This window comes from Hypomesus nipponensis, chromosome 1 (assembly GCF_054491055.1).
Source record: "Hypomesus nipponensis isolate SF chromosome 1, ASM5449105v1, whole genome shotgun sequence".
NCBI classification, from domain to species: Eukaryota; Metazoa; Chordata; class Actinopteri; order Osmeriformes; family Osmeridae; genus Hypomesus; species Hypomesus nipponensis.
The window spans coordinates 10,120,749-10,142,129 of NC_140361.1; the positions used below are offsets into that span (position 1 = coordinate 10,120,749).

Genomic DNA, 21,381 nt, shown 5'->3' on the forward strand with positions numbered 1-21,381 from the left:
ACCCACACGTTGAAGATACTTCCTTAAGTACTGCTCACTGGAATAACTGCACATCCATCAACTGCTGCCTGGCTGTCTAGAAGGATATGCTGAAATAACCTAGCTCATATAAACTCAGTTCTCCTTGGCAACATAGTACATCACACGCGCGCACACACACACACAAGCACCCAAACACACACCCACATTGACGTGCATACTTCATCCGCAACACGTAGCCAATGTAGACCCTGAGGTCTGGGGCAGCTCTGTGTGGTCCTAGAAGGTCTGGACATTCCAAAGCAGAGTAGCCCGAGCTGAAAGTCATTTCTCTTCATCCATTTATAGAGCCCCGTCCATTTGAAACTTGGCCACGACGGAGGCATGACATCAGCCGCCCGAGGCGTGAGAACGGCTGGTTTTCGAAGCGCGGGGAGGAAAGGCTTTGTGTTTTTTTCGTGTGTTTAGTTTAGCCTGGGAGAGAGAGGAGCGCCGGGCTGTGTGTCCCGTGGCCGGGCTGGTCTGCTGAGGCTCCTTCACCCCTGACAGCGTGAGGGATGACACGCTTCCGCTCGGCCTCGCTGCGCCGCTGTCACAGACAGCACTCAAGGCGGGAGGAAAGGGAAGAAACATGGAGGGGATTAAACCCTGGGAGGAAGTGTGTTCTTTAGTGTGGGAGGTGGAAGGGGGTGGGGGAGTGGTCTTGGATGGCCCCTATAGCAGGCTCTCACATGGGCCGGACTGGGACCCAGTCCCCTGGTTACAGAATGGGCCTTCCTAGAACTATTGATTTGGTTCACGGTCTGCGAACTCCTTTACTGTAGATTCAGCTGGAAATGTATAGGAACATTAGCCTCCTGTAGCAGTTGTAAAGCATGTGTAAACGTCAATAAGCCATTTCTCTGATGAAGTGTAGCTTGCTTCAGCTTTATACTGTCAGGAACATTACACACACACACACACACACACACACATCCACTCTCACTCACTTACTCACTCACACACACGCACACACACACACACACAACCACATGCACACACACACTAGTACATCTGCTCTAGCTTCCCACCATTCAGATCTGGTGTTTTAACTGGGGGAGGCGGGTACCTTGTAAAACTGTAGCACTTCTCACACTCAACAACAGCACCTTCTACAGCCCTGACATGCTGGGCTGGACAGGGTCTGGACAACCTGGATGTCCAACTGGACCATACGAGGCTATTACACTATACTACGTTATATGACACTATACAGTGATAACACTACATTATAATATGTAACACTCCTCTATACTTTGCCATGCTATGCTAGTCCACACAATTCTGTGCCCTGTACAATAACACAATGATACTATACTTTAGCACACATGTTCCAGCAGTATACACTATCACACACTCTTGTATCATAGCAAACCTTGTGGTTCTCTCATGTGAAATGTCAGCATTGTTCTCTTATGAGAACCATTCATGTTGCTGGTCAACCAGAGTGTGTTCTTGTGTTGCACTGAGCTTTCACAGCCTCAATCTGAGTTCCAGTTTAAAGTCCCAATCTGCCAAGAGACTTCAGACCCTAGTGTAAACACATGTACACATACACAGCTGCAGCCACACACATATGTACCCACACACACACACCACAACCGTGGGGCAGAAGAAACAGTTTAGTACAGCACGTGTTCCAAGGGGTTCAGGATGGTTTTGGCCCAGTTGCACAAAGAGGCCAGTCATTTGCCTCTCCAGATTCTACAACCAATATGTCATCAGTACACTCTTGCATAGTTTGATCATGTGAATGTCTGTCTGTGCGTTTGTGTCTGTCTGTGTGTGCGATGTTTGTGTGAATAAGCATATACAGTGTGTGTAAGCATGTGAATACGTGTGTATGTATGCGACAGTGTGTGTGTGTGTGTGCATATGCTTCACTGTGTTGGCGCCCGTGTACTTATGTGTGTAATATCAACAGAATGAAAAGTGTTGCCCAGAAAAAGGCAGCTGTGAGGGAGAGTGGAGGAAGACAGAACTCCAAACATTCACAAATCTGTCTCCTTGTTTTCAGAGGGACTAAATGACTGAAAGTGCATGAGGTAATTCAGCAAAAGTAATTGGGAAAATGACAGTGTCTCCCTGGGGTGGAGACCCCCTCTCTCCTGAGGGCTGGGGTGGGACAGGGGAAGTGGGGGCCACACAGTTCCTCCTTAGATCTCCTCGCTCAGTTTGTTTGAACAAGGGAGAGGGATGATGATCCATTGAGACAGGCTTGGAGCGCACAAGCTCTCACTGCACTACATCACACACACACACACACACACACACGTACACACACACAGGTGTACACACGCACAAACACACACTCTCACACAGAGGAGGAAGCTGACCTGACCTAAGCTAATGGAGAGTGTGTAGGTAGGGGTACCAGCTCAGCTCTGCCGGTCAACAGAACAGTCTAAAGCTTTCCACAACAGCCAGGGGAGCTCCACTGATCTGATAGGCCAGTACAGACAGCTACTGAGGCGGACTAAGCTGAAAGGCACCTCATACGGGCATCTTCAAAACGCCACCAGCCCTCGTCAAGGCGGGTTGGCATGGAAACGGAAGAGGACATAGAAGGGGGGGGGGGGGGGGCTCAGTCTTGACGACAGCTGCAGCTTAGTGTGAGGGGGGAAATAAGCCCAGTCCGTCATAACAGCCCACATCAGCTCTGAGAGGGTCTTCAGAGGCACCAGCAGCCTAGTCTGCTGGAGACTGAACGTGAGCCCCAACCCTCACCTGGCCTCATCTGGCCTGAGCCTAAACCCAGGGAGGGAAGCTGGGCTGAGCCTGCTGGCTCAGGGGCCTCTACATGGGGAAGCAACCTGCATCCCCCATGAACTGGGCCGGCCATCCAAACCTGCCTGTGTATGGAGGCCAGTATGTCTGGATCAGTGTGTTAGTGTATGTGTTGGGATGTATACATAAAGAGCAGAAAAGTTCAATTCAATTTGTGTAATTTGGGATGAGGCACAAACCTCTGGATAAACACACGCACACCCTACCTGGTTGATGTGTTTGAGTTTGTCAATGATCTGGCTGATGACAGGTTCAGGAGGCTTGTTCTTGGAGTCAGGCCCATGGGTGTGAGGGCGCTTCAGGCCTGGGGCTGGGAACCTGGGAGGAGGGGGGAGAACGGAGGGCAGGGGGGAGGGGAGGGGAGGAAGGACGGAGGGAGGAAGAGAGAGGGAATAAGAGAGGGAATGAGAGAGGGAATGAGAAAAACAAGTAATGTCTGACAGAGCTGTCTTGTTGTTTTGTTGATCCAGATGTGGCAGAAGGAGCCCACATCCAATCCTAAATGAAGTGCTTTGTTGCCATCTAGTGGTGACAGGACTGCTGATCACCGGCGAACACATTTGGCCATTGCACAGAAAAAGGTTCTAGTGGATCTTAAGTCCTTGGTGTGTATATAAATGATTAATGTTTACCAAAGTCAACCAAAATATCCCCAAAAACTTTAACTGCTCAAAGTGGCTCAGTCTGGAAAGTCTCTAAAGTGCGGAGGCAGGAAGCTGACAGACATGCTTATACATGCCTGCATCTTTCCCAGCTTGGCAACGGAGGCCATGTTTTGTCCATGCATGTGTGTGCTTTGCGGAGGAGGATGTTTTGAGTCTGTCTTTTGTTGTTTTTCTGTGTTCAGGCATTCCTGCAGGTGCTCCTGAGCCACGTCCCATTAACCTTTCAGATCCCCACGCTGCCACAGAGAGGACAGGGACTGGATGAGCCCACACACACTAACAGGCTGGGTTAGGACGGCTACAATGAGGGATTGAATAGAGCTGGACTTGCGTGCCACACTGGCAGTGCCCACATTCTGGGGATGTGGCATGACTGCGTGGGCATGACGACAGAGATAAGGAGGCTGTGATAATGAAGGAAGCGATGCTTCCATCTCCAAACGATGCAATGGATCTACTTGGAGACTGAAGTGGAGTTAAATATTAAACAGTATGAAAAAGTAACTGAGAGGAAACCAGTGATTGGGTGAGATAAGGCAAATTAAAAGTTTCGCTCTCCAGCCTTTAGGCAGTGATGGAACTGCATGAGGTCATAGTCTTTTCTTATCTCACTTACACATACACCACACCACACCACACACACACACACACACACACCCATGACCCTCCCTTCCCCAACCTACCAGGTCCATTCATCAGGCCCTCATTGCCACCTCAGTCAGAATTTTCATTAAAGCCAAATTACATTTCCAGTTATTTATTCCTCTCCTTACCTATGATCTCCACCCCGTCCTGTGTTAATTATTACATAAATAATGAAGCGATGTGTGATCCATTAACTTGTGGGATGAGCAGGAAGTATGGACTGGAAAGTATTACTGAGAGTGGTGAGAGGATGAATAAACTAATGATAAGAGCCAGAGATTACATGTGATTTTATGTGTGTCACCTTAGTTTTCACATTGTAGCATCTGCCATCTGTGAGCTGACAATACCCATCCCTCTCAGTCTGAGAACAGGATGATGTGAAGTCTGGAACCTTCAAGGTGAAACATCACGGCCCTGCCTAAACCAAATAGCAGGTCCCCAATGTGCACAGACCACACTGAATGACTCAACAGGGTGAGACGTTGTTTTGTGTATCTGTGTGTATTTGTATGTGTGTGTGTCTCTCCTGTCCCCTTCCACAGGGGCGTGCAGAGATGAAGAGCAGCACTGGACGCAGGTGTCTGGTCAGCGAAGGAGAGCCTGGTGGTCTGAGAAGACTCACACTGTCACACACCTGTTCCCCACGCCATCCAGGACTTGTAATGTCCCTTTGAAGAGCACTATGACACGCTCGACAGCTCGCCCAGGTGACATGCATAGAAGGCTGACAGTAATATGATGACATGTCTGTTGCACTTTATTGGGCTCCAATGAGAAGTCATCTCTGGGATGGTGTTTCAAAATGTAGCCCCAGTACGTCGTTCAGGTTAGCTGAACATGAATATGTATTGATGGTATACATCCATGAAGAGCATACAACATGCAAATCAAGAAATGTCTGTCATTTGACCTGCTATTTTGAAGTGTGTGTGTGTGCTTGTTTGTTTCAATACCTCTATGATGATGACATGGTGGCATTCCTTGGATCCTAGCTACGGGCGAGATGCCAAACATGGTTGATAACTACAGCAGCCATATTTAGCTGTGCTCTCCAGTAGAAGACAGCCTTATTTCCCTGTTCATTTAGGAACTGGTAAATAGAGACCAAAATACGCGTGAGAGTATGTCACCATGTCGCCATGATCCAGCACACTTGTTTAGAGGACAACAAAGACAGATCGCCTCAGAACTGAAAAGCTGAACACAATGCTGGGGATACTGCTATTCGTCTCTGTTTCAATCATCCCTCTTTTTTTCACCCTTCTATATCTCTGACTTTCTCTCTTAGTCTCTCTTTCTCACGCGGAAACTCTCTCTCTCTACCTCTCTATTACCCTCTTTCTCCACTGAACCATAGTAACAATCCTGCCTCCCTTCTCTCTCCCTCACCATCCCTCTCTCTTCATCTCATTCCTCGCCACCTCTCTATCACCGTCTCTCTCCTCTCTGGCCCATAGTAATTATCTCCTCAGGATACCTCTGCCCTCTCGTCATCCTCCTCTCTGCCCCTGAGGAGGCTGTGAGGGCGCTAAACCATACCTCTCTCTCTCTCTCTCTCTCTCTCTCTCTCTCTCTCTCTGTCTCTCTCTCTCTCTCTCTCTCTCTCTCTCTCTCTCTCTCTCTCTCTCTCCATCTCTCTCACCCTCCTTCCATTTCTGTCCTCATATCCCTCCCTCTTTCTCTTTCTCTCTTTCCATCTCTCTTTTCTTATCTTCCCTCACCCACCCTCCCTCTCTCTGTCCTCCATCCCCCTGAGAGGAACTGAGAGGACACAGGGACATACAAGAAAGAACTCAGTCTCCTCTGTCTTCTCCTTGGAGGACAGGGTCAAGTGCTACACCCCACCCGAGCCTCCTCCGGGACTAGGTCACTACTTTGGGGGAAAACACAAACTTTAATTCTCACCTCTAGTTCTACCAGGAGGTGCCTTTGCTAAGATTGAAATCAATGCACATTTTACGAGGAGGCAGAAAAACGAGCTTGGCTAAGTGAGGCAAATTGAAATTGGGATGAGGAAGTTACGATGCAAGGAGCGGAGAAGACAAGAGGGGAAGTGAAATACTGGGAGATCCAAATTGGGTTCTGTGGTGGGCCGAGAGATCAGGGTGAGGGCAGGACAGAAAGATCGAAGCGACAATTAACCAAGCGGGAGGAAGGCAACAGAACAGCTGACTTTAATAACCTTGCATGGAGCTCAAGTCAAGATTTATACACTCACACACATACACACACACACACACACAGAGAAATGGCAAGCCTTGCAAAGCTCATCACTTTCGTACAATCTTAACCTTCAAGTCAAGTACACTCACCTGACTGGAGGGGCTGCTCAAGGGAGTGTATACACTTAAGGACATCTACTGTAATGAGCTGGACCACATATCAGTAAAAGAGTTTCATTGTTGCAGAGTGTGCTATTTAGATGGGTTACAGCTGCAGCCTTGATATTGAAGTGGTTAAGAATTCTGCCCCTACTGCCCTCTCTGATCCGGTGAACAAAGACGCCCTTCGGTCAGCAGGAGCGGGTACCTGTCTGTCATTTCCTGTCCGTTCCAGCAGAGGGAGTGGTTGAGCGTCTCCGGCTCACGGCCGCACAGGGTCTCCCCCAGACCACTGTAGAAGGAGCTGAAGGCCCGCAGACTGAAGATGAACTCCCTGAGGCGGGAGAGAGGGAGGGAGGGAGGATAGGACAAGGAGAGGGAAGGAGAGAGAAGGTGAGAGATGTGGTGAGAGATAGGGAGAGGGAGGGAGGGAGGTTAAGACAAGGAGAGGGAAGGAGAGAGAAGGTGAGAGATATGGTGAGAGAGAGGGAAAGGGAGGGAGAAGGGAGTTATATAAAAAGAGAGAAATAGCAGCATTGATGAGCTATTGTTACAATAATGATAATGCACACACTGCTGAGAGACCATAGATAAAGCTTCAGAGGCAAAGAGAGAGAAAGACGGGGAGTAAAGAGCAACAGAATGAAGGGATGAAATAAAGACTGTAATGGTACGGGCTAGCGGAGAGACCGAAAGAGTGAGAGAAAGAGGTGAAGAGGAAGAGAGATGCAGCTGGAGTGAGTGCAGTGACTAATTGGCATGGATGCGGCCACTCTGCTGAGGCCAGGGGACGAGCTGCACCACTCTGGTCATTTACACCGGCTATTGCAGAGAGACTGTCAAGGGGTGAAGACATGTCACTTACCAAGCAGCACACACACACACCTTTCCAAACATAAACACCCACACAAGATTTCTTCACCTGTCAGAAAGTGTGGGAGTAACACTAGAATAGCTGAGCAGTGTCAATCAGAGAGAGCACTTCTGCAGAGGAAGAGAAGGGGGAGGAGGAGGAGGAGGTTGGAGCAAAGGCCAGGAGGAACGCTGGTCAGGTTGTCCTCTCACCTGCGGTGGCCTGCCAGAGTCTCAGGGTGGAAGGGTGCAGGCTGGGGGTGGCGGGGCGCTGGGGCCCCAGGGGGCTGGTCTGCAGGGGTCACCACGGAGCGAGACACCCTCTGGGGGGACTGGCCACACATACTGCCCACCTGGAGAACAGAGGTGAGAGGGGGAGAGAGACAGAGGGGGAGAGAGAGAAAGGGGGAGAGAGGGAGAGAGAGAGGATAGGAGGAGAGAGGGGGAGAGAGAGAAAGGGGGAGAGAGGGAGAGAGAGAGGATAGGAGGAGAGAGGGGGAGAGAGAGAAAGGGGGAGAGAGGGGGAGAGAGAGAGAGAGAAAGGGGGAGAGAGGGGGAGAGAGAGGGGGGAGGGGGGGGGAGAGAAGGAGAGAGAAAGGGGGAGAGAGGGAGGATAGAAAAGATACAATGAGGAACTGGACACAGCCCCCTCTCTTGACCATCTGCCCTAGCTGCTATGCAGTAAAATCCCGCTGGCCGCCAAACTTTAGATCTTACTCAGCCTAACGTCTTCGTGTTGTCATCTGTTTTTGTTTGTTTATTTTCCGAGGGATAAAAAGAGGGATTTGCATGACAAACGAGTCATTGTCTCCCCCCGCCAGCCGTTTCTGCCTTCCCTTTCAGTCCTCATAACCACGTGAAGATGAGGCCTCCGCTCCTCTTGTTCATCTCAAGGATGAACACCATCCATTGTTTTCACACGGAAAGACAGAACAATAATAACTAAAAAGTCTCTCTGTGTCCCAGAGATAATACACCCCAGCTATTCTTTTCAGGTGCAATAAGAATGCAAATGCTTGTTAATGTTTGTGGTTTAATGATTTGCTGGAGGTGTAATTTCCCCTGGGGGCGCCTGGACAGAGCTCCATTCTGTTTGTAATGTTAACAGCTAATTGTACCCAGCTCGCCTTAAGTGAATATCCTGAGCGTCCTCCACATGCATACTGATGGGATTAACAGAGCAGACCTGGATGTCTTTATCAGGGACGCTGGGGAGGACTCACAGACACTAACATCTCTCGAGACACACACACACACCTATGTGCACACACACACACGCACGCACTCACGCACGCACACAGCAACATGTACACACAGTAACATGCACACACAGACACGCACACAGCTCTACACACACACACACACACACCTCTACATGGACAGGCACACACTAACACACCCACAGTAATCTCTCCCAGACACCCAGTCGTGATGTTCGTAAACTGATTTCACACAATTAGACCTGCTCTAGTACCTTCTGTACATCCACACATTAGCATCCAGCACATGCAGTCAGACATGACTAGGCCTGTGAACGCCCCAGCCAGGGCCTGATGCAGAGAGGCCCATCACAGACCTCCCTGCTGACACTCTGATATGCTGATGGGCTGAAGGACATGGTCATCAGTGTTAATCGATACAGGCTCTTTACACAAGGACGTAGGCCAGCCACCAGAGACCCCTGAACACACACACACACCTACGCACACGGACATGCAAACTGCATACATACGTATTTACACAAACACACACATTCAGACATACATACATACATACATAAAAACTGTACATATACACAAACACACACACACACGCACACACACACACACAGAAATATATACATATTATACACATACAGACATACACACACACACACTTATACATTCATACATAAATACATACATGTACATGCAGGCATAAACATTCATACATAAATATACAGTACACACACACGCACACACCATATAAACAGATCCACACAATCCCCACTCCCTGAGCAGAGCCCATCACACAGAGCTGAGATAACAGTCTGATAGCCACAGATGGCTGGAGCACTCCAGTGCCAAGCATTAGCTAATACCCAACATCCCAGACCACCCATTCTCACTAATACTCCCCTACTGTTTGCTCCGGGGAAATCAGTAGACACACACACATGTGCAACCAAACACACACACGCACACACACGTGCAACCAAACACACACACACACACACCGGCCCAGCTCCTCTCTCTGTTTCCTCCTATGTAATTCTCTCAGCCTGCCTTCCTGCAGGCCATGATTAATGTGATTGGAGCTTTTTACCTCTCTTTGTTTGTGCCTTCCCAGCATCCTCAGGGGAGGGGTGGCACGAGGGAGAGACTGATTCAGCAAACCCCCCCCCCCCCTGTCCCTCCCTCCTCCACAATTTCCGGATCTTCAAGGAAAGGCCTCATTAGTGGGGTATTAATATGGAGCCGGGCTGGACCAGCACCACCAACAAGAGAGGCTGCAGATAAGGCTGTCTCAGCGTGAGAGCACTGAAATATCCTCACACTTTTATCTGCACCCAGCAGCCAGCCTCTGTCAGGGAGGGGGCCACGTAGTACACACACACACACACATACACACACAGGCACACAAATGTGTATGAGTACATTTGAGTGGGTGTAAGTGTGTCCACCACATACACAAGATACACACACTGTGCTGCATCTGAATTTGATGACTCTCTAAGCCAGTATGAGCGAACTTAAAGAACCACCTTAGTGGCGAGGACAGCAGGGGGGAAACTCTTAGTGCTAAACTGACTGACAGACAGATACATACAGACAGAAAGTCAGACAGACAGGCAGGCAGACAGACAGGCAGACTGGTGGGCAGACAGACAGGCAGACTGGTGAGCAGACAGGCAGACAGGCAGACAGGCAGACAGGCAGACAGACAGACAGACAGACAGACAGACAGACAGGCAGGCAGGCAGGCAGGCAGGCAGGCAGGCAGGCAGGCAGGCAGGCAGGCAGGCAGGCAGGCAGGCAGGCAGGCAGTAGTAATACACAGACAGGATTAGAGTGTCACAACGTAGAGTGGGAGCTCTCCCCTGCTCCACCATGTTCCACAGAGCCTGGGAAGATCCATCATACTTCTGTCTCACCAATAAAGCCTCCTTCCCAGTCTCGCTTACAGCTGAGGGGTCGCAGGGTGATGGATGCCTCCACCATGCTCTCCTCTCCTCCGTCCCCCCTGGGCTCTCACTTCAAACTCTCTCTACTTCTCCTTCTCTCTCTCCATCTCTCTCTTTGTCGCCGTTTCTCCCTCACTTCTGCTCGGTAACTGGTAAAAATAGAGCTTCATAAATCATGCATCTTCTCCCACAGTGTGTGTGTGTGTGTAAGAAAGAAAGCGAGAAAGAGAAAGCGAGAAAGAGAGAGAGAGAGCGAGAGAGAGAGAGAGAGAGAGAGAGAGAGCGAGAGAGAGAGAGAGAGAGAGAGAGAGAGAGAGAGAGAGAGAGAGAGAGAGAGAGAGAGAGAGAGAGAGAGAGAGAGAAAGGGAAAAGGATGGTGAGATGACATACAATGGAAAAACGTGGGAAACAGGGGGCATTGAACTGTAGGAGGGAGGCTGAAGAGAGGATGGAAAGAGGGTGGAAAGAGGCTGGAGACAGAGAAGAAAGGAAGGTGAGACGCTGGAGAGAGAATGGAGAAAGCTGGATGGAGGAGAGACGATGGAGAGAGGCAGGAGAGAAATGGGGACATTTCAACGTTCTGACAGGTGAATGGATTCAGACTCCAGGCTTCTGGCTGTCCTCTCCCATAATCCACCTCTCCCTCCCTCTCCCTCTCCCTTCCTCCCCCTCTCTCTTCCTCTCACTGCCTCTGTCCACACTTCCCCTCTCCTGCTCCCCCTCTCTCCCTCCTCCCCTCCCCTGTGGGAGTTGTGGGGACCAGGCTGGTTCATACTGGGTCAGGGTTCTGAGCAGGTGCCATTCCAGCTGAATGTGACTGCTGAACCGAGGGCAGACATTGTGGTCAGTAGATGTTCATGGAGCGGCAGAGAGAATGTTTCAGTTCCTAGGAGGAGATCAGGCAGAGCCATCTCCCTCACACCTCCAGCCTTCTTCTACATAAACACTCAGCCACTCTGTCACCCCTCGCAGCAAGCGTCCCGTTTGTGAGAAAAGCCCCAAAACAGTCCCTCGTGTTCCAGTTGTCTGTGTACTGAACATCTGCGATAAGCACATCCAGTCTACCTGCGCCTCAGCTTTCTCTCATTGACCCAATACAAGGGAAATACACACACAGAGGGGGACAACCAATGGGAGGAGGGGAAAAGTTTGGACAGTGTAAGTCAAAGTGACACAGGTTCAGCTAAAGTCAAATCCTCCAGGGTGGTCCTAAATTGTTGTCCAATTTCAGTTGCTCTCATTACAGTTTGATAGAATTGCATTTGCCATTAGGGAAATGATGCCTTCGTCCCCTCAATGACAACAGAAAGATGCCCTGCCAAACACACACACACAGTCTTCAGTGAACTACAGTACAGGTTAGGTTACAGGTCTTTATCCGACACCTTTTACCACTCTGAAAATCCTTTTCCTCCAAGTCTGAGACAGCATCATATTAGATGTTTGTTTTAGCATCCCTTCACACTCACGAACACAGGGAGAGCGAGAGAGCGAGAGAGAGCGAGAGAGAGAGAGAGAGAGAGAGAGAGAGAGAGAGAGAGAGAGAGAGAGAGAGAGCGAGTGCAGACTAAGTGAGGTCAACCCCCTGTGTTAATAAATGATGGGGTTTGAGAGAGGAAACCTGGTTGTCGGAAGGACCCAGGGTGTGAGAGTAAAAAGTTCAGCACCATCCGACATATACTCCAGCAAACACACTACTACAACCCTCTCCAGAAAAGACCTCCATATTTCATGAGCACTCCTCCTCCACTTCAAATGTACGCAGAGGACCAACTATAAGTATAAGCGGTTATACTGCAGTTTACACTGCACATGGAGGGGTCACCACTGGAGAAGGATGAAGGGTGGTGGTGGTGGGAGGAGGGGGGCTACAACTGCCCGAGAAATAAATACTTGTTAAGGCCGACAGTGACAAAGATCTGTGTCTGGTCGTGTGTGTGGTTGCGTATGAATGTGTGCATTTGTAGGAGTGTGTGTGTGTGTATAGAACTCACCAGCGTAAGGAGCCGGCTGCGTGCGTTGACGGCGTGCCTGAGGCCCAGCCGCACCAGGCTGTGGAGCCGGAGCACAACGTCCTCCATGTCCTGCTCCCTGCTCATGCCCCCGGCCAGCCTCCCCAGCCCCTCCACGTAGGCCCTCCAGTGGGGCTGCACCTCCGCCGCGCCCCCCAGGCACCCCTGCATCACTGCCTGGCAGAAGCCCCTGCAGGCCGGGGGGGCCAGCAGGCCCTGGCAATGGGGGCAGTACCACAGCCTCAGCAGGGCGCGGCCACAGTCCCTGGCCGGGCGCAGGTGGTCCGTGGTGTTGACCACCTCGATGCCCAGGTTGAGAGCCTGCAGGAAGACCCGGGTGGCCAGGAGAGAGCGCGACAGCCGCGTCATCATCAGTTTGGGGTAGTGGGCGAACGCTCCGGACTCCTTCCAGGCCCCTCGGAGGCACTCCTCGGACAAGGAGGTGACACTGCCCCCGAGCAGGCGGAGGTAGGCGAGGGGGAAGAGGCGGGTGAAGAAGGTGGTGACCATGTGGTCCACGCTGGAGTCGGAGCCCAGCATGTAGAGAGACACGTCCTGGAGGAGCTGCTCCACCGCTCGCTGGGCCCCGCCCCCCAGCACGGGGAACTCCGCCCTCAGCATCAGCACGGTGGAGTTACGGCCATGTCGCAGCACTAGTTCAAAGGCCTCTGGGAGGGAGGGAAAGGGGGGCGGGGGCAGAGAGGGAGGGGGGGGCAGAGAGGGAGGGGGGGGCAGAGAGGGAGGGGGGGGCAGAGAGGGAGGGGGGCAGAGAGGGAGGGGGGGGCAGAAAGGGAGGGAGGGGGGCAGAGAGGGAGGGGGGGGCAGAGAGGGAGGGGGGGGCAGAGAGGGAGGGAGGGGGGCAGAGAGGGAGGGGGGGGCAGAGAGGGAGGGGGGGGCATAGAGGGAGGGGGGGGCAGAGAGGGAGGGGGGGGCAGAGAGGGAGGGGGGGGCATAGAGGGAGGGCGGCAGAGAAAAACAAAGAGAAGACGGGAGGCGGTGTTCAAATAATTGCTTTTGGTATAACCACTGAGTCATGCTGAGGAGTAGTAAATGCCTATCTCTGAAACATCAGCACCTCGACTGCCATCCCTGACTCACAGAACTTCCCACAAACACTCTAATATAGTCTTAATTCTATCTTAAGTGACTTTCCTTTACGTGTATCTCATGCCAATATCACACTGTGTTAGTTTGTATGTCTGTCAAAAGGTTTTATAAAACAAAATATATTTCTTTCTCGTTTTGATCAAGATGCAGATCTCAGTATGGGGGACGCCTTGATGGCAGAGTTTGGGACAGCAGAACCTCTCTCTCTCTCTCTCTTTCTCTCTCGCCTTGCTCTCTCTTCCTCTCTCTTCCTCTCTCTTCTCTCTCTCTCTCTCTCTCTCTCTCTCTCTCTCTCTCTCTCTCTCTCTCTCTCTCTCTCTCTCTCTCTCTCTCTCTCTCTCTCACATACACACAGAAGCATTTCATTTACAATCCATCAGAGATGATGATGGCTTGTAAAATAAAGAAAGCAAAGCCTCCATATCAGATGAGAACCACGATTTCCTGTTTGACCTTTCCGCTCTACAAAAGAGCACATTTCAAGAGTCTTAGCTGGATAAAAGCTGGGTATTAATCCTGTACTAAGACACACAGACTCACACATACACACACACACACAGACTTAATGCTGACTTGAGGCGACCTAGCGGATGTCTGGAGGAGAAAGCGAGGGTGGGGTCTGACCAATCGACACACGGCTGGGAAATAATCAGTGGTGCTTCAAGGTGCTCAGTGAAGTCTTATCAACAGCCAGGCAAAGAGACGAGAGCCAGTGATCCAGCCAGCCCCCCAGGAAAGCAGCAGGACTCGACAACAGAGTCTGGGACTTGAGCCTCTATCACTGGCCCCTGCAGGGGACCGGAGGGCCCTGGGCCCGCCTCTTGGCCCAGCAGGCAGGAAGCCAGAGAAGGAGACTGGAGACGTCCCTGGGACTAGCATGCTGCGTCCACGTATGGAAGGAGACTTCACGTGCCGTTGCGGCGGAGCCCAGAGAGGACGTCCGCAGAGATCGGAGGACTCTGCCATGACACAGCAGACTCATTTCACGCCCGTAATTCATGTCGTATCACTGGAGAGGTATAATTCCCTCGACTTAATATCTGTGAGGTCACATGTGCCTGCACATGGTAGACAGAGCGCTGGGGACAGACCCAGACACGCACACTCTAATAGGTCACACTGTGTCAACTCGCTCCACGGCGTTCCCCCCTGTGTGTGCGTGTGTGCGAGGTGAGGTGTGGGTTTGCCTCTGATTTGATTTAGTGGGTCGGGTGCTCAAGCTGTGTCTGTGGACCACACCCCTCTGGGATCAGCGGACGGACAGATGTGCAGAATGAGGAACGGGATGAGCAGACAGGCCAGGAGGAGGGGGAGCACACACACACAGCACACACACAGCACACACACACAGCACACACACACACACACACACACACACCACACAGCACACAAAGAACACACAAACGCCCAGCACACACACAGAAGTTCAAATAATATATAATTCTTAATTGAAAAAAATGAGGACAGGGAATGAGAGTGGGAAAGAGAAGAACAGGAGAGTTAAATATGAATCACTTCCCTCCTATGTTTCTGTGAAAGCCTCCTAAAAGCATCCATGTAATTCAGATGCTGTCCAGCATATCACTTACAGATCTAGCAAAGGAGGCTTCCTAATGACTAACAGAAAGAGAGAGAGAAGGTGGCTCTTCACAGATCTAATCCGGTAGCTCTAAGTAGCCTGGGTCACTGAGCTGGCTGTACAGTCACTGTTGTGGGGCAATTTCCTGGGTGTTCTGCCCCCAGCCTTTAAATCCCGGCAGGCCAGGGAGAGCCAGGATCAGGTGTCTTCTAATGGAGGGAGAGGGGCTGTAAATCAGGGGCTGATGCTGGGACTGAGGCTACAGCTGGGACTTGCTCGAGGCTGAGGCTGGGCTGGGTATTTGGCTGAGGCTGAGGCTGGAGCTGGGTTGTTCATCTTGCATACATGTAGCCACCTTTGAGCAGTCTTATTTTGTTGTGCGTTCTACAGAACATAAGACGCCAGGACAAAGCTGTGTGTGTGCGCGTGTGTGTGTGTTTGTACGGTGGGCCGCTGAGACAATGCAAAATATTCTAAGAGATGGGAACATTTACATAGGGCAGATGGGAAGAACATGCTCTATCAAAGCCCAAGCAAAGACAGCCCTCCTTCCTCCTCCCTCTCCCTTTCCATCTGACTCACAGGGATTTGGTTCCTCCCAACCTGCCCGTGGCTCCAAAACACTGACATCAGATCCTTTGGTTGAAGTCCAACCTATTACAGGTAGTATCCCTTCAGTCTTGTCTTTGGGGAAACTCAACTGATCAGCAAAGTTATTGCAAGAGGATCCTGCATCAAATTTCCCTGTCGTCAAGTCATTAATCAAACGTCAGTTCAAACGGAATGAAATCCAGTACGGGGTCTTTGTGTGCCTGCAGCAGGCAGTGTGCAGCAGAGCTGGGGAGACTGGAGAGGATCTGCCCAGAGAAGGAGACGAGCACAGCCTCAGGTTCACACCAGGAGATCAAGGGGTTTTATGGTTCATGGTAAAACATGTGTCTCTCTGAATACATGATACACACGAGTCCTGTCATCTGAGCGTGTTCGATCCCCATAACAAATTCAGTCTGTCTGTTTCATAAGTCAACCCTGAATCCCACCACAGAGACACTGTACAGGGCAATCCATGGGATTCAGTATGTGTGCAGCATTGACACGGTGTGTGTGTGTGTGTGTCTTATGCTGTGACATCAATCAGCGGGCCCTACGATCATTATCCCTCAGGGAGGGAGACTGTCAATAAATTAGCCAGCCAATGAGACTCATCCATTTGCCTGATGGGAGTGTCACCTCTAGCCGCCATGGAGACAGATCGTGGAGCCAGAGACACCTGGTCCTGGTGACAGAGCCAGGAACCGACCAGGAACACACACACACATACAGATATACACACACACACAAACACACACAGAGATACACAGACACACATCTGTCAGGCCCGGCTGCATTTTCATTCATCACAGCCACAGTGTGCGCGATGCTTATTCATCCCATTGATTTTGAGCATGGAGCTGGTCAGCTGGTGTGGTCTCCTCAGTGCGGAGACAGGCTGGGTAACCTGAGCTGCCCCACCTGAAGACCTCCTTCTCCAGGGTCAGGGTCTGGTGGAGGCTGGGTATCTGGGACTTACGGGATGGGGCCAGGCTCGAAGGCAGGTTGGGCTGGTTCCTGGAAGGCAGAGGGCTGGATTCTGGTAAGGCCCAGATAGAGGGTCAGACAGGGCTGGGCGGCTGGCTGAGATATGAGGCAGGTATTAGGTTACTCCATCTGCTAGGGAGCACCTAATCAGCGGCTGAAAGCACAAGCACACATACACACACACATATACACACACACACACACACACACTCAAAAACACCAGCAGGCAGCAGGATGATGGAACGTGTGGGCAAACAGTTGGTCGACCTCGGGGAACATGAGAGGTGTGAGCGAGGTGTGTGTGTGTGTGTGTGTGAGGGAAATATTTGCATGTGTGAGGTGTGTGCGTGAGTGAGCGAGATGTGTGTGGGAGCAAGGTGTGTGTAAGGACGAGGTGAGCGAGTGAGCGAGGTAGGTGTGTGAGGACGTGGACAGCTCAGGACCCACACTGTGAGGCCTGAACAAACTGAAGCTCCCAGAACAGGACCAACAGGAAGCACATGCACAAATATACACACCCACTGTCCACACAATATGGTGGCCAAACAATATGCTAATTTAAAGCAGAAATAGTCATTGTCAGACTACAACTGCATATTGGAAAAGTTTGGGGCCTTCCATAGCACTCAAGGTCGTCTGGGTATGTGCCAATGTGATACTGTTCAGCTTAGCAATACAATACATACAATGGAAGTGGGAATGCTGGTCTGTCTGCTCCATCTTCCTGAGTTCCAGCATCAGATCATCGACCTGATTGATCTATGGTCCTGTGGTTCTATCTGGAGGTCAAAGTTGAGCTCTGTCTCCTAGCCTGGCAGACAGCCGCCAACCAGAGGGCACGCTGGACCTTTCTGAAGGACGTGGGCGGGCGGGCAGGCAGGGGGGGGGGGGTTGGGGGGGCAGGAGGGGGGGGGGAGTGTGAATATACCAGTGGTATAAAGCAAAGGGGAGGCGTGGGCGGTAGCAGAGGGGGTGGGGTTGGGGGGTTGGTGCCACAACGTGTGGAGTGAAAGACTCATGCAAGCTCATGCTTTGAAGCTGCAATCAAAGGCAACTGGAGTCAACCCATGCCAACACACTCCCATGAAAACCAGCTCGCCCCAAACTCACCGAACGAAGGTCTGAAAGACCTGCTGACACCCCAGTCTAACACACACACACTCTCACACACACACACACACACACACATTCACCCACTCACAACTGCATGCTCTCCAAAACCCCACGGGTTGCTTGATAATCAATCAATCAGCATACGCACACACCAGCCGAGTACATTAGTTGACATGAAAGCTATCATGGCGTACTGCACACTCACACACACCCGTCACGGAGTGTCCGTCTCCCTGGGGTGGTGATTTCGAGGGCGATGATGAGAGGCTCACAGCCAATTCAGAGTGGAGGGGTTAGAGATGGAGGGAGAGAGATGGAGAGAGAGACTGATGGAGAGAGAGAGAGATGGAGAGATGAAGAGAGGGGCTTGAGATGAAAGAGTGCCCAACACACAGGCAGCCACATTCCCGAGTCACAGACGCCCCTCTCCGCATCAAGACCTCAAATATCCCAAAACACATATCTGAGGAGGTCCACTGGTTTGGGATTGATGTCCTCGACTCTCTTCTCCCCTTCTCTCCTTTTTATTTCATCTCCACTCTTCTGTCTTCCTCCCTCCTCCTCCTCCTCCACTCCTTTCCGCTCCCCTTTTTTTCTCCTTTGCTTCTCCTTCTCCTCTCCCTTGCTCTATGTTTTCCTGGATACTTCTGGAAAAATGTCTCTTCATTACACATTCCACCCATGCAGTAGCCTGATTACACTGGGCACTCTTTTACGAGTATACAACTGTACGACATGGAGTGGATATTAGCATAGTGGTTTAATAATGTAATGAAGCAATAATGAGAGAGAAAGTTTTTCCTGTTTGAAGAGCAGCTTTAAAGACGGATAAAGGGCCGATGGGCTAAAGCTAAATAAGAGAGCAGTGAGGGGATAGGGAGTGTTTTTGAAGTTCCTGAAACAGATGGAGGCCCAGTGTGGGGGAGAAATGGAGATGGAGGGAGGGAGGAAGGAAGGGAGAGAGAGGGGAAGAGTGAAGGGCAGAAGTGAAAAAGAAGGGGAGGGCTGCTGAGAGCAGGGGAGGGTAAAGGAGTCTAAAGAGGACAGAGAGGAGAGAGAGAGGCATGAGAGGAGAGAGAGAGGCAGGAGAGGAGAGAGAGAGGCAGGAGAGGAGAGCGAGAGGCAGGAGAGGAAAGAGAGAGGCAGGAGAGGAGAGAGAGAGGCATGAGAGGAGAGAGAGAGGCAGGAGAGGAGAGAGAGAGGCAGGAGAGGAGAGCGAGAGGCAGGAGAGGAAAGAGAGAGGCAGGAGAGGAGAGAGAGAGGCATGAGAGGAGAGAGAGAGGCAGGAGAGGAGAGAGAGAGGCATGAGAGGAGAGAGAGAGGCAGGAGAGGAGAGAGAGAGGCAGGAGAGGAGAGATGGATCAGGCAGAATCATTAAGAGATAACATCGGGATCACCAGAGTTGCATCACTGATTTGAAGAGGACAGATAAAAACAGGACATCATCTTTTCTTGTCTGAGCTGGGCCACTGAATCTACCAGGATTGGCTCATGGTCCTTCGGTCTTATCTCTGGTCTGCGGCTGAAGTAGTCTCTGTCAAAAATCTACTCACTGCTGACCTGATCTGAAGGCGGTACACAGAGACAGGCAGAAGAGAGATAAATGGACCACCAAGATACAGCCTCTGCAGTAAACAACTTCTACAACCTATTTGGTTTCCTCCAAGAGCATTATAAAAGACTCTCATGTGCCTCTTCAGAAAGGACTACCTGTTGTGTCCTAACAATGGGGTGTAACATCTAAAGCAAATGACTCAACCGAAAGCATCCAAGTCTCTGTGCTTCTGCTGTTTGGGCGTGTGTGCATGAAAGTAAACACCCATGCTCCCTCTATGACTGTGACACCCCTCATCCTCCCCTCCTCTCATCCTCCCCTCCTCTCATACTTCCTCATTCTATGCTCCCATACCCCCCTATTCATCTACCCTCCCAGACAGAACTCCCCTATTTAGTTTTCTATCCTTTGCTATGTTGTTAGAGCTCCAATCAAACTGAATGTCAAGAGTGTAACACACACACAGAATCACACACACACACACACAAACAAACACACACAAAAACATCAGAACCATACTTCTGCACCTTGACAAGTGCCTGTAATGATCAAACACTGACACACGCAGCATGACTGCCTCCTCTCCTTGCTCTCCTTCTTCCATTTCCCCCTCTATATTTCCTTTTCTTTGTCTTTCTATTTTTCGTTAATTAGCTTTTCACACCTCCGGTGGCTTCCCTGCCCCCCCCCCCCCTCTCCTTATCCTCCCCACTTTTCACCCTTTCTTGCAGACTTTATGATATTGTAATCCATCTCTCATGAAAAAGCCTTCCCCAGTGAGAGGGGGGTAAATGCAGTGTTGTTCGCTGGAAACAATGGGGGCGCCCCCAGAGTTCTGCTGGGTTATTAATCTAAAGCTGGAGCTGTGTCTCCATCCCACCTTAACACCCCCCCCCTCCCCACCTACCCCTCTCCCTCCCTCCTCCATCATCATCTCATCTCTACCTTTACTCCTAATCAGCACCTCTCCTCCTCCCCCAGGGAACACCCCTTCATATATGGTTCCCTCCACCTCTGCCAGCCATACGACCAAGGACTCCTTAATTTGTAATCATAACCACAGTCAGACGGGACAGGACCTGGCCTCATCCCCTACTCACTCCACCTTGCCTTCTCCTTCACTCCTGGTCTCTCCCTCACCCCCCTCCCTCCCTCCCTCCCTCGCCTCTCCCTCAGCCCGCGTCTCCCTCTCCTAGGTCGTGGTGATGAATGTGGCGGTGCTGCCATCTCCGTGCCCACCAGCGAGCCGCGGCAGGGCCAGCGCCGGGCTCACACCACTCTGGAGCTCTCGGGGATCACTGGCAGGGAGGAGAGTAATTAATCCAGCAGGTTGGAAGGCAGGGTTGCAGGACACACACACACCAAGGGCTGCAGGATAAAGTATGTGCATGTGTGTGTGTGTGAGAGACAGAGAGGGAGGGAGGGAGGGAGGGAGGGAGGGAGGGAGGGAGGGAGGGAGGGAGGGAGGGAGGGAGGGAGGGAGGGAGGGAGGGAGGGAGGGAGGGAGGGAGGGAGGGAGGGAGGGAGGGAGGGAGGGAGGGAGGGAGGGAGGGAGGGAGGGAAACTAAGAAAGAGAGAGAGAGTGAGGAGGGGAATATGAGAAAGAGAAAAGGATACAGAGAATAGAGGAACAAATGACCGTGTGCGTGTGTGCGAATGTGTGTACGTGTGTGTATGCTTTGAGAGGGGTGGTTTGGATGAGCTCTTTAAATAAATGCCACTTGGGTGCAGACAGGAGCAGCCAGAGGCAGGGTGTAGAAGGCTGTCCTTGACCTCCTGTGTCACACACACACACACACACAGACACACAGAGCAATTTTTCAGCATCAGTAAGGATGAAGCGGGGGGTAGGGAGAAGCTTTGCTACATTCTTAAACGCAAGTATGAGGACGAAACACACGGCTGTTTTCCTTTTCTTGCATGCACTTACCTCCACAACTACAATTAGAATAACAGTTCAATTCTACATTGTAACTGTGTGGA

The 21,381-nt window shown here is 51.2% G+C and overlaps 1 protein-coding gene across 1 annotated transcript in view; it reads right to left on the bottom strand.

The window, feature by feature from the left end:
• The window catches only part of gpc3 (glypican 3), a 66,105-nt gene that overhangs the window by 22,024 nt on the left and 22,700 nt on the right, over window positions 1–21,381 (bottom strand). The window contains exons 3-6 of the mRNA XM_084699072.1: window positions 12,449–13,134; window positions 7,505–7,644; window positions 6,648–6,773; window positions 3,012–3,123 (exon numbers count right to left, since the gene is read on the bottom strand). Of these exons, the coding sequence (XP_084555198.1) occupies window positions 3,012–3,123; window positions 6,648–6,773; window positions 7,505–7,644; window positions 12,449–13,134 (1,064 nt within the window). The remainder of the gene's footprint in view (window positions 1–3,011; window positions 3,124–6,647; window positions 6,774–7,504; window positions 7,645–12,448; window positions 13,135–21,381) is intronic.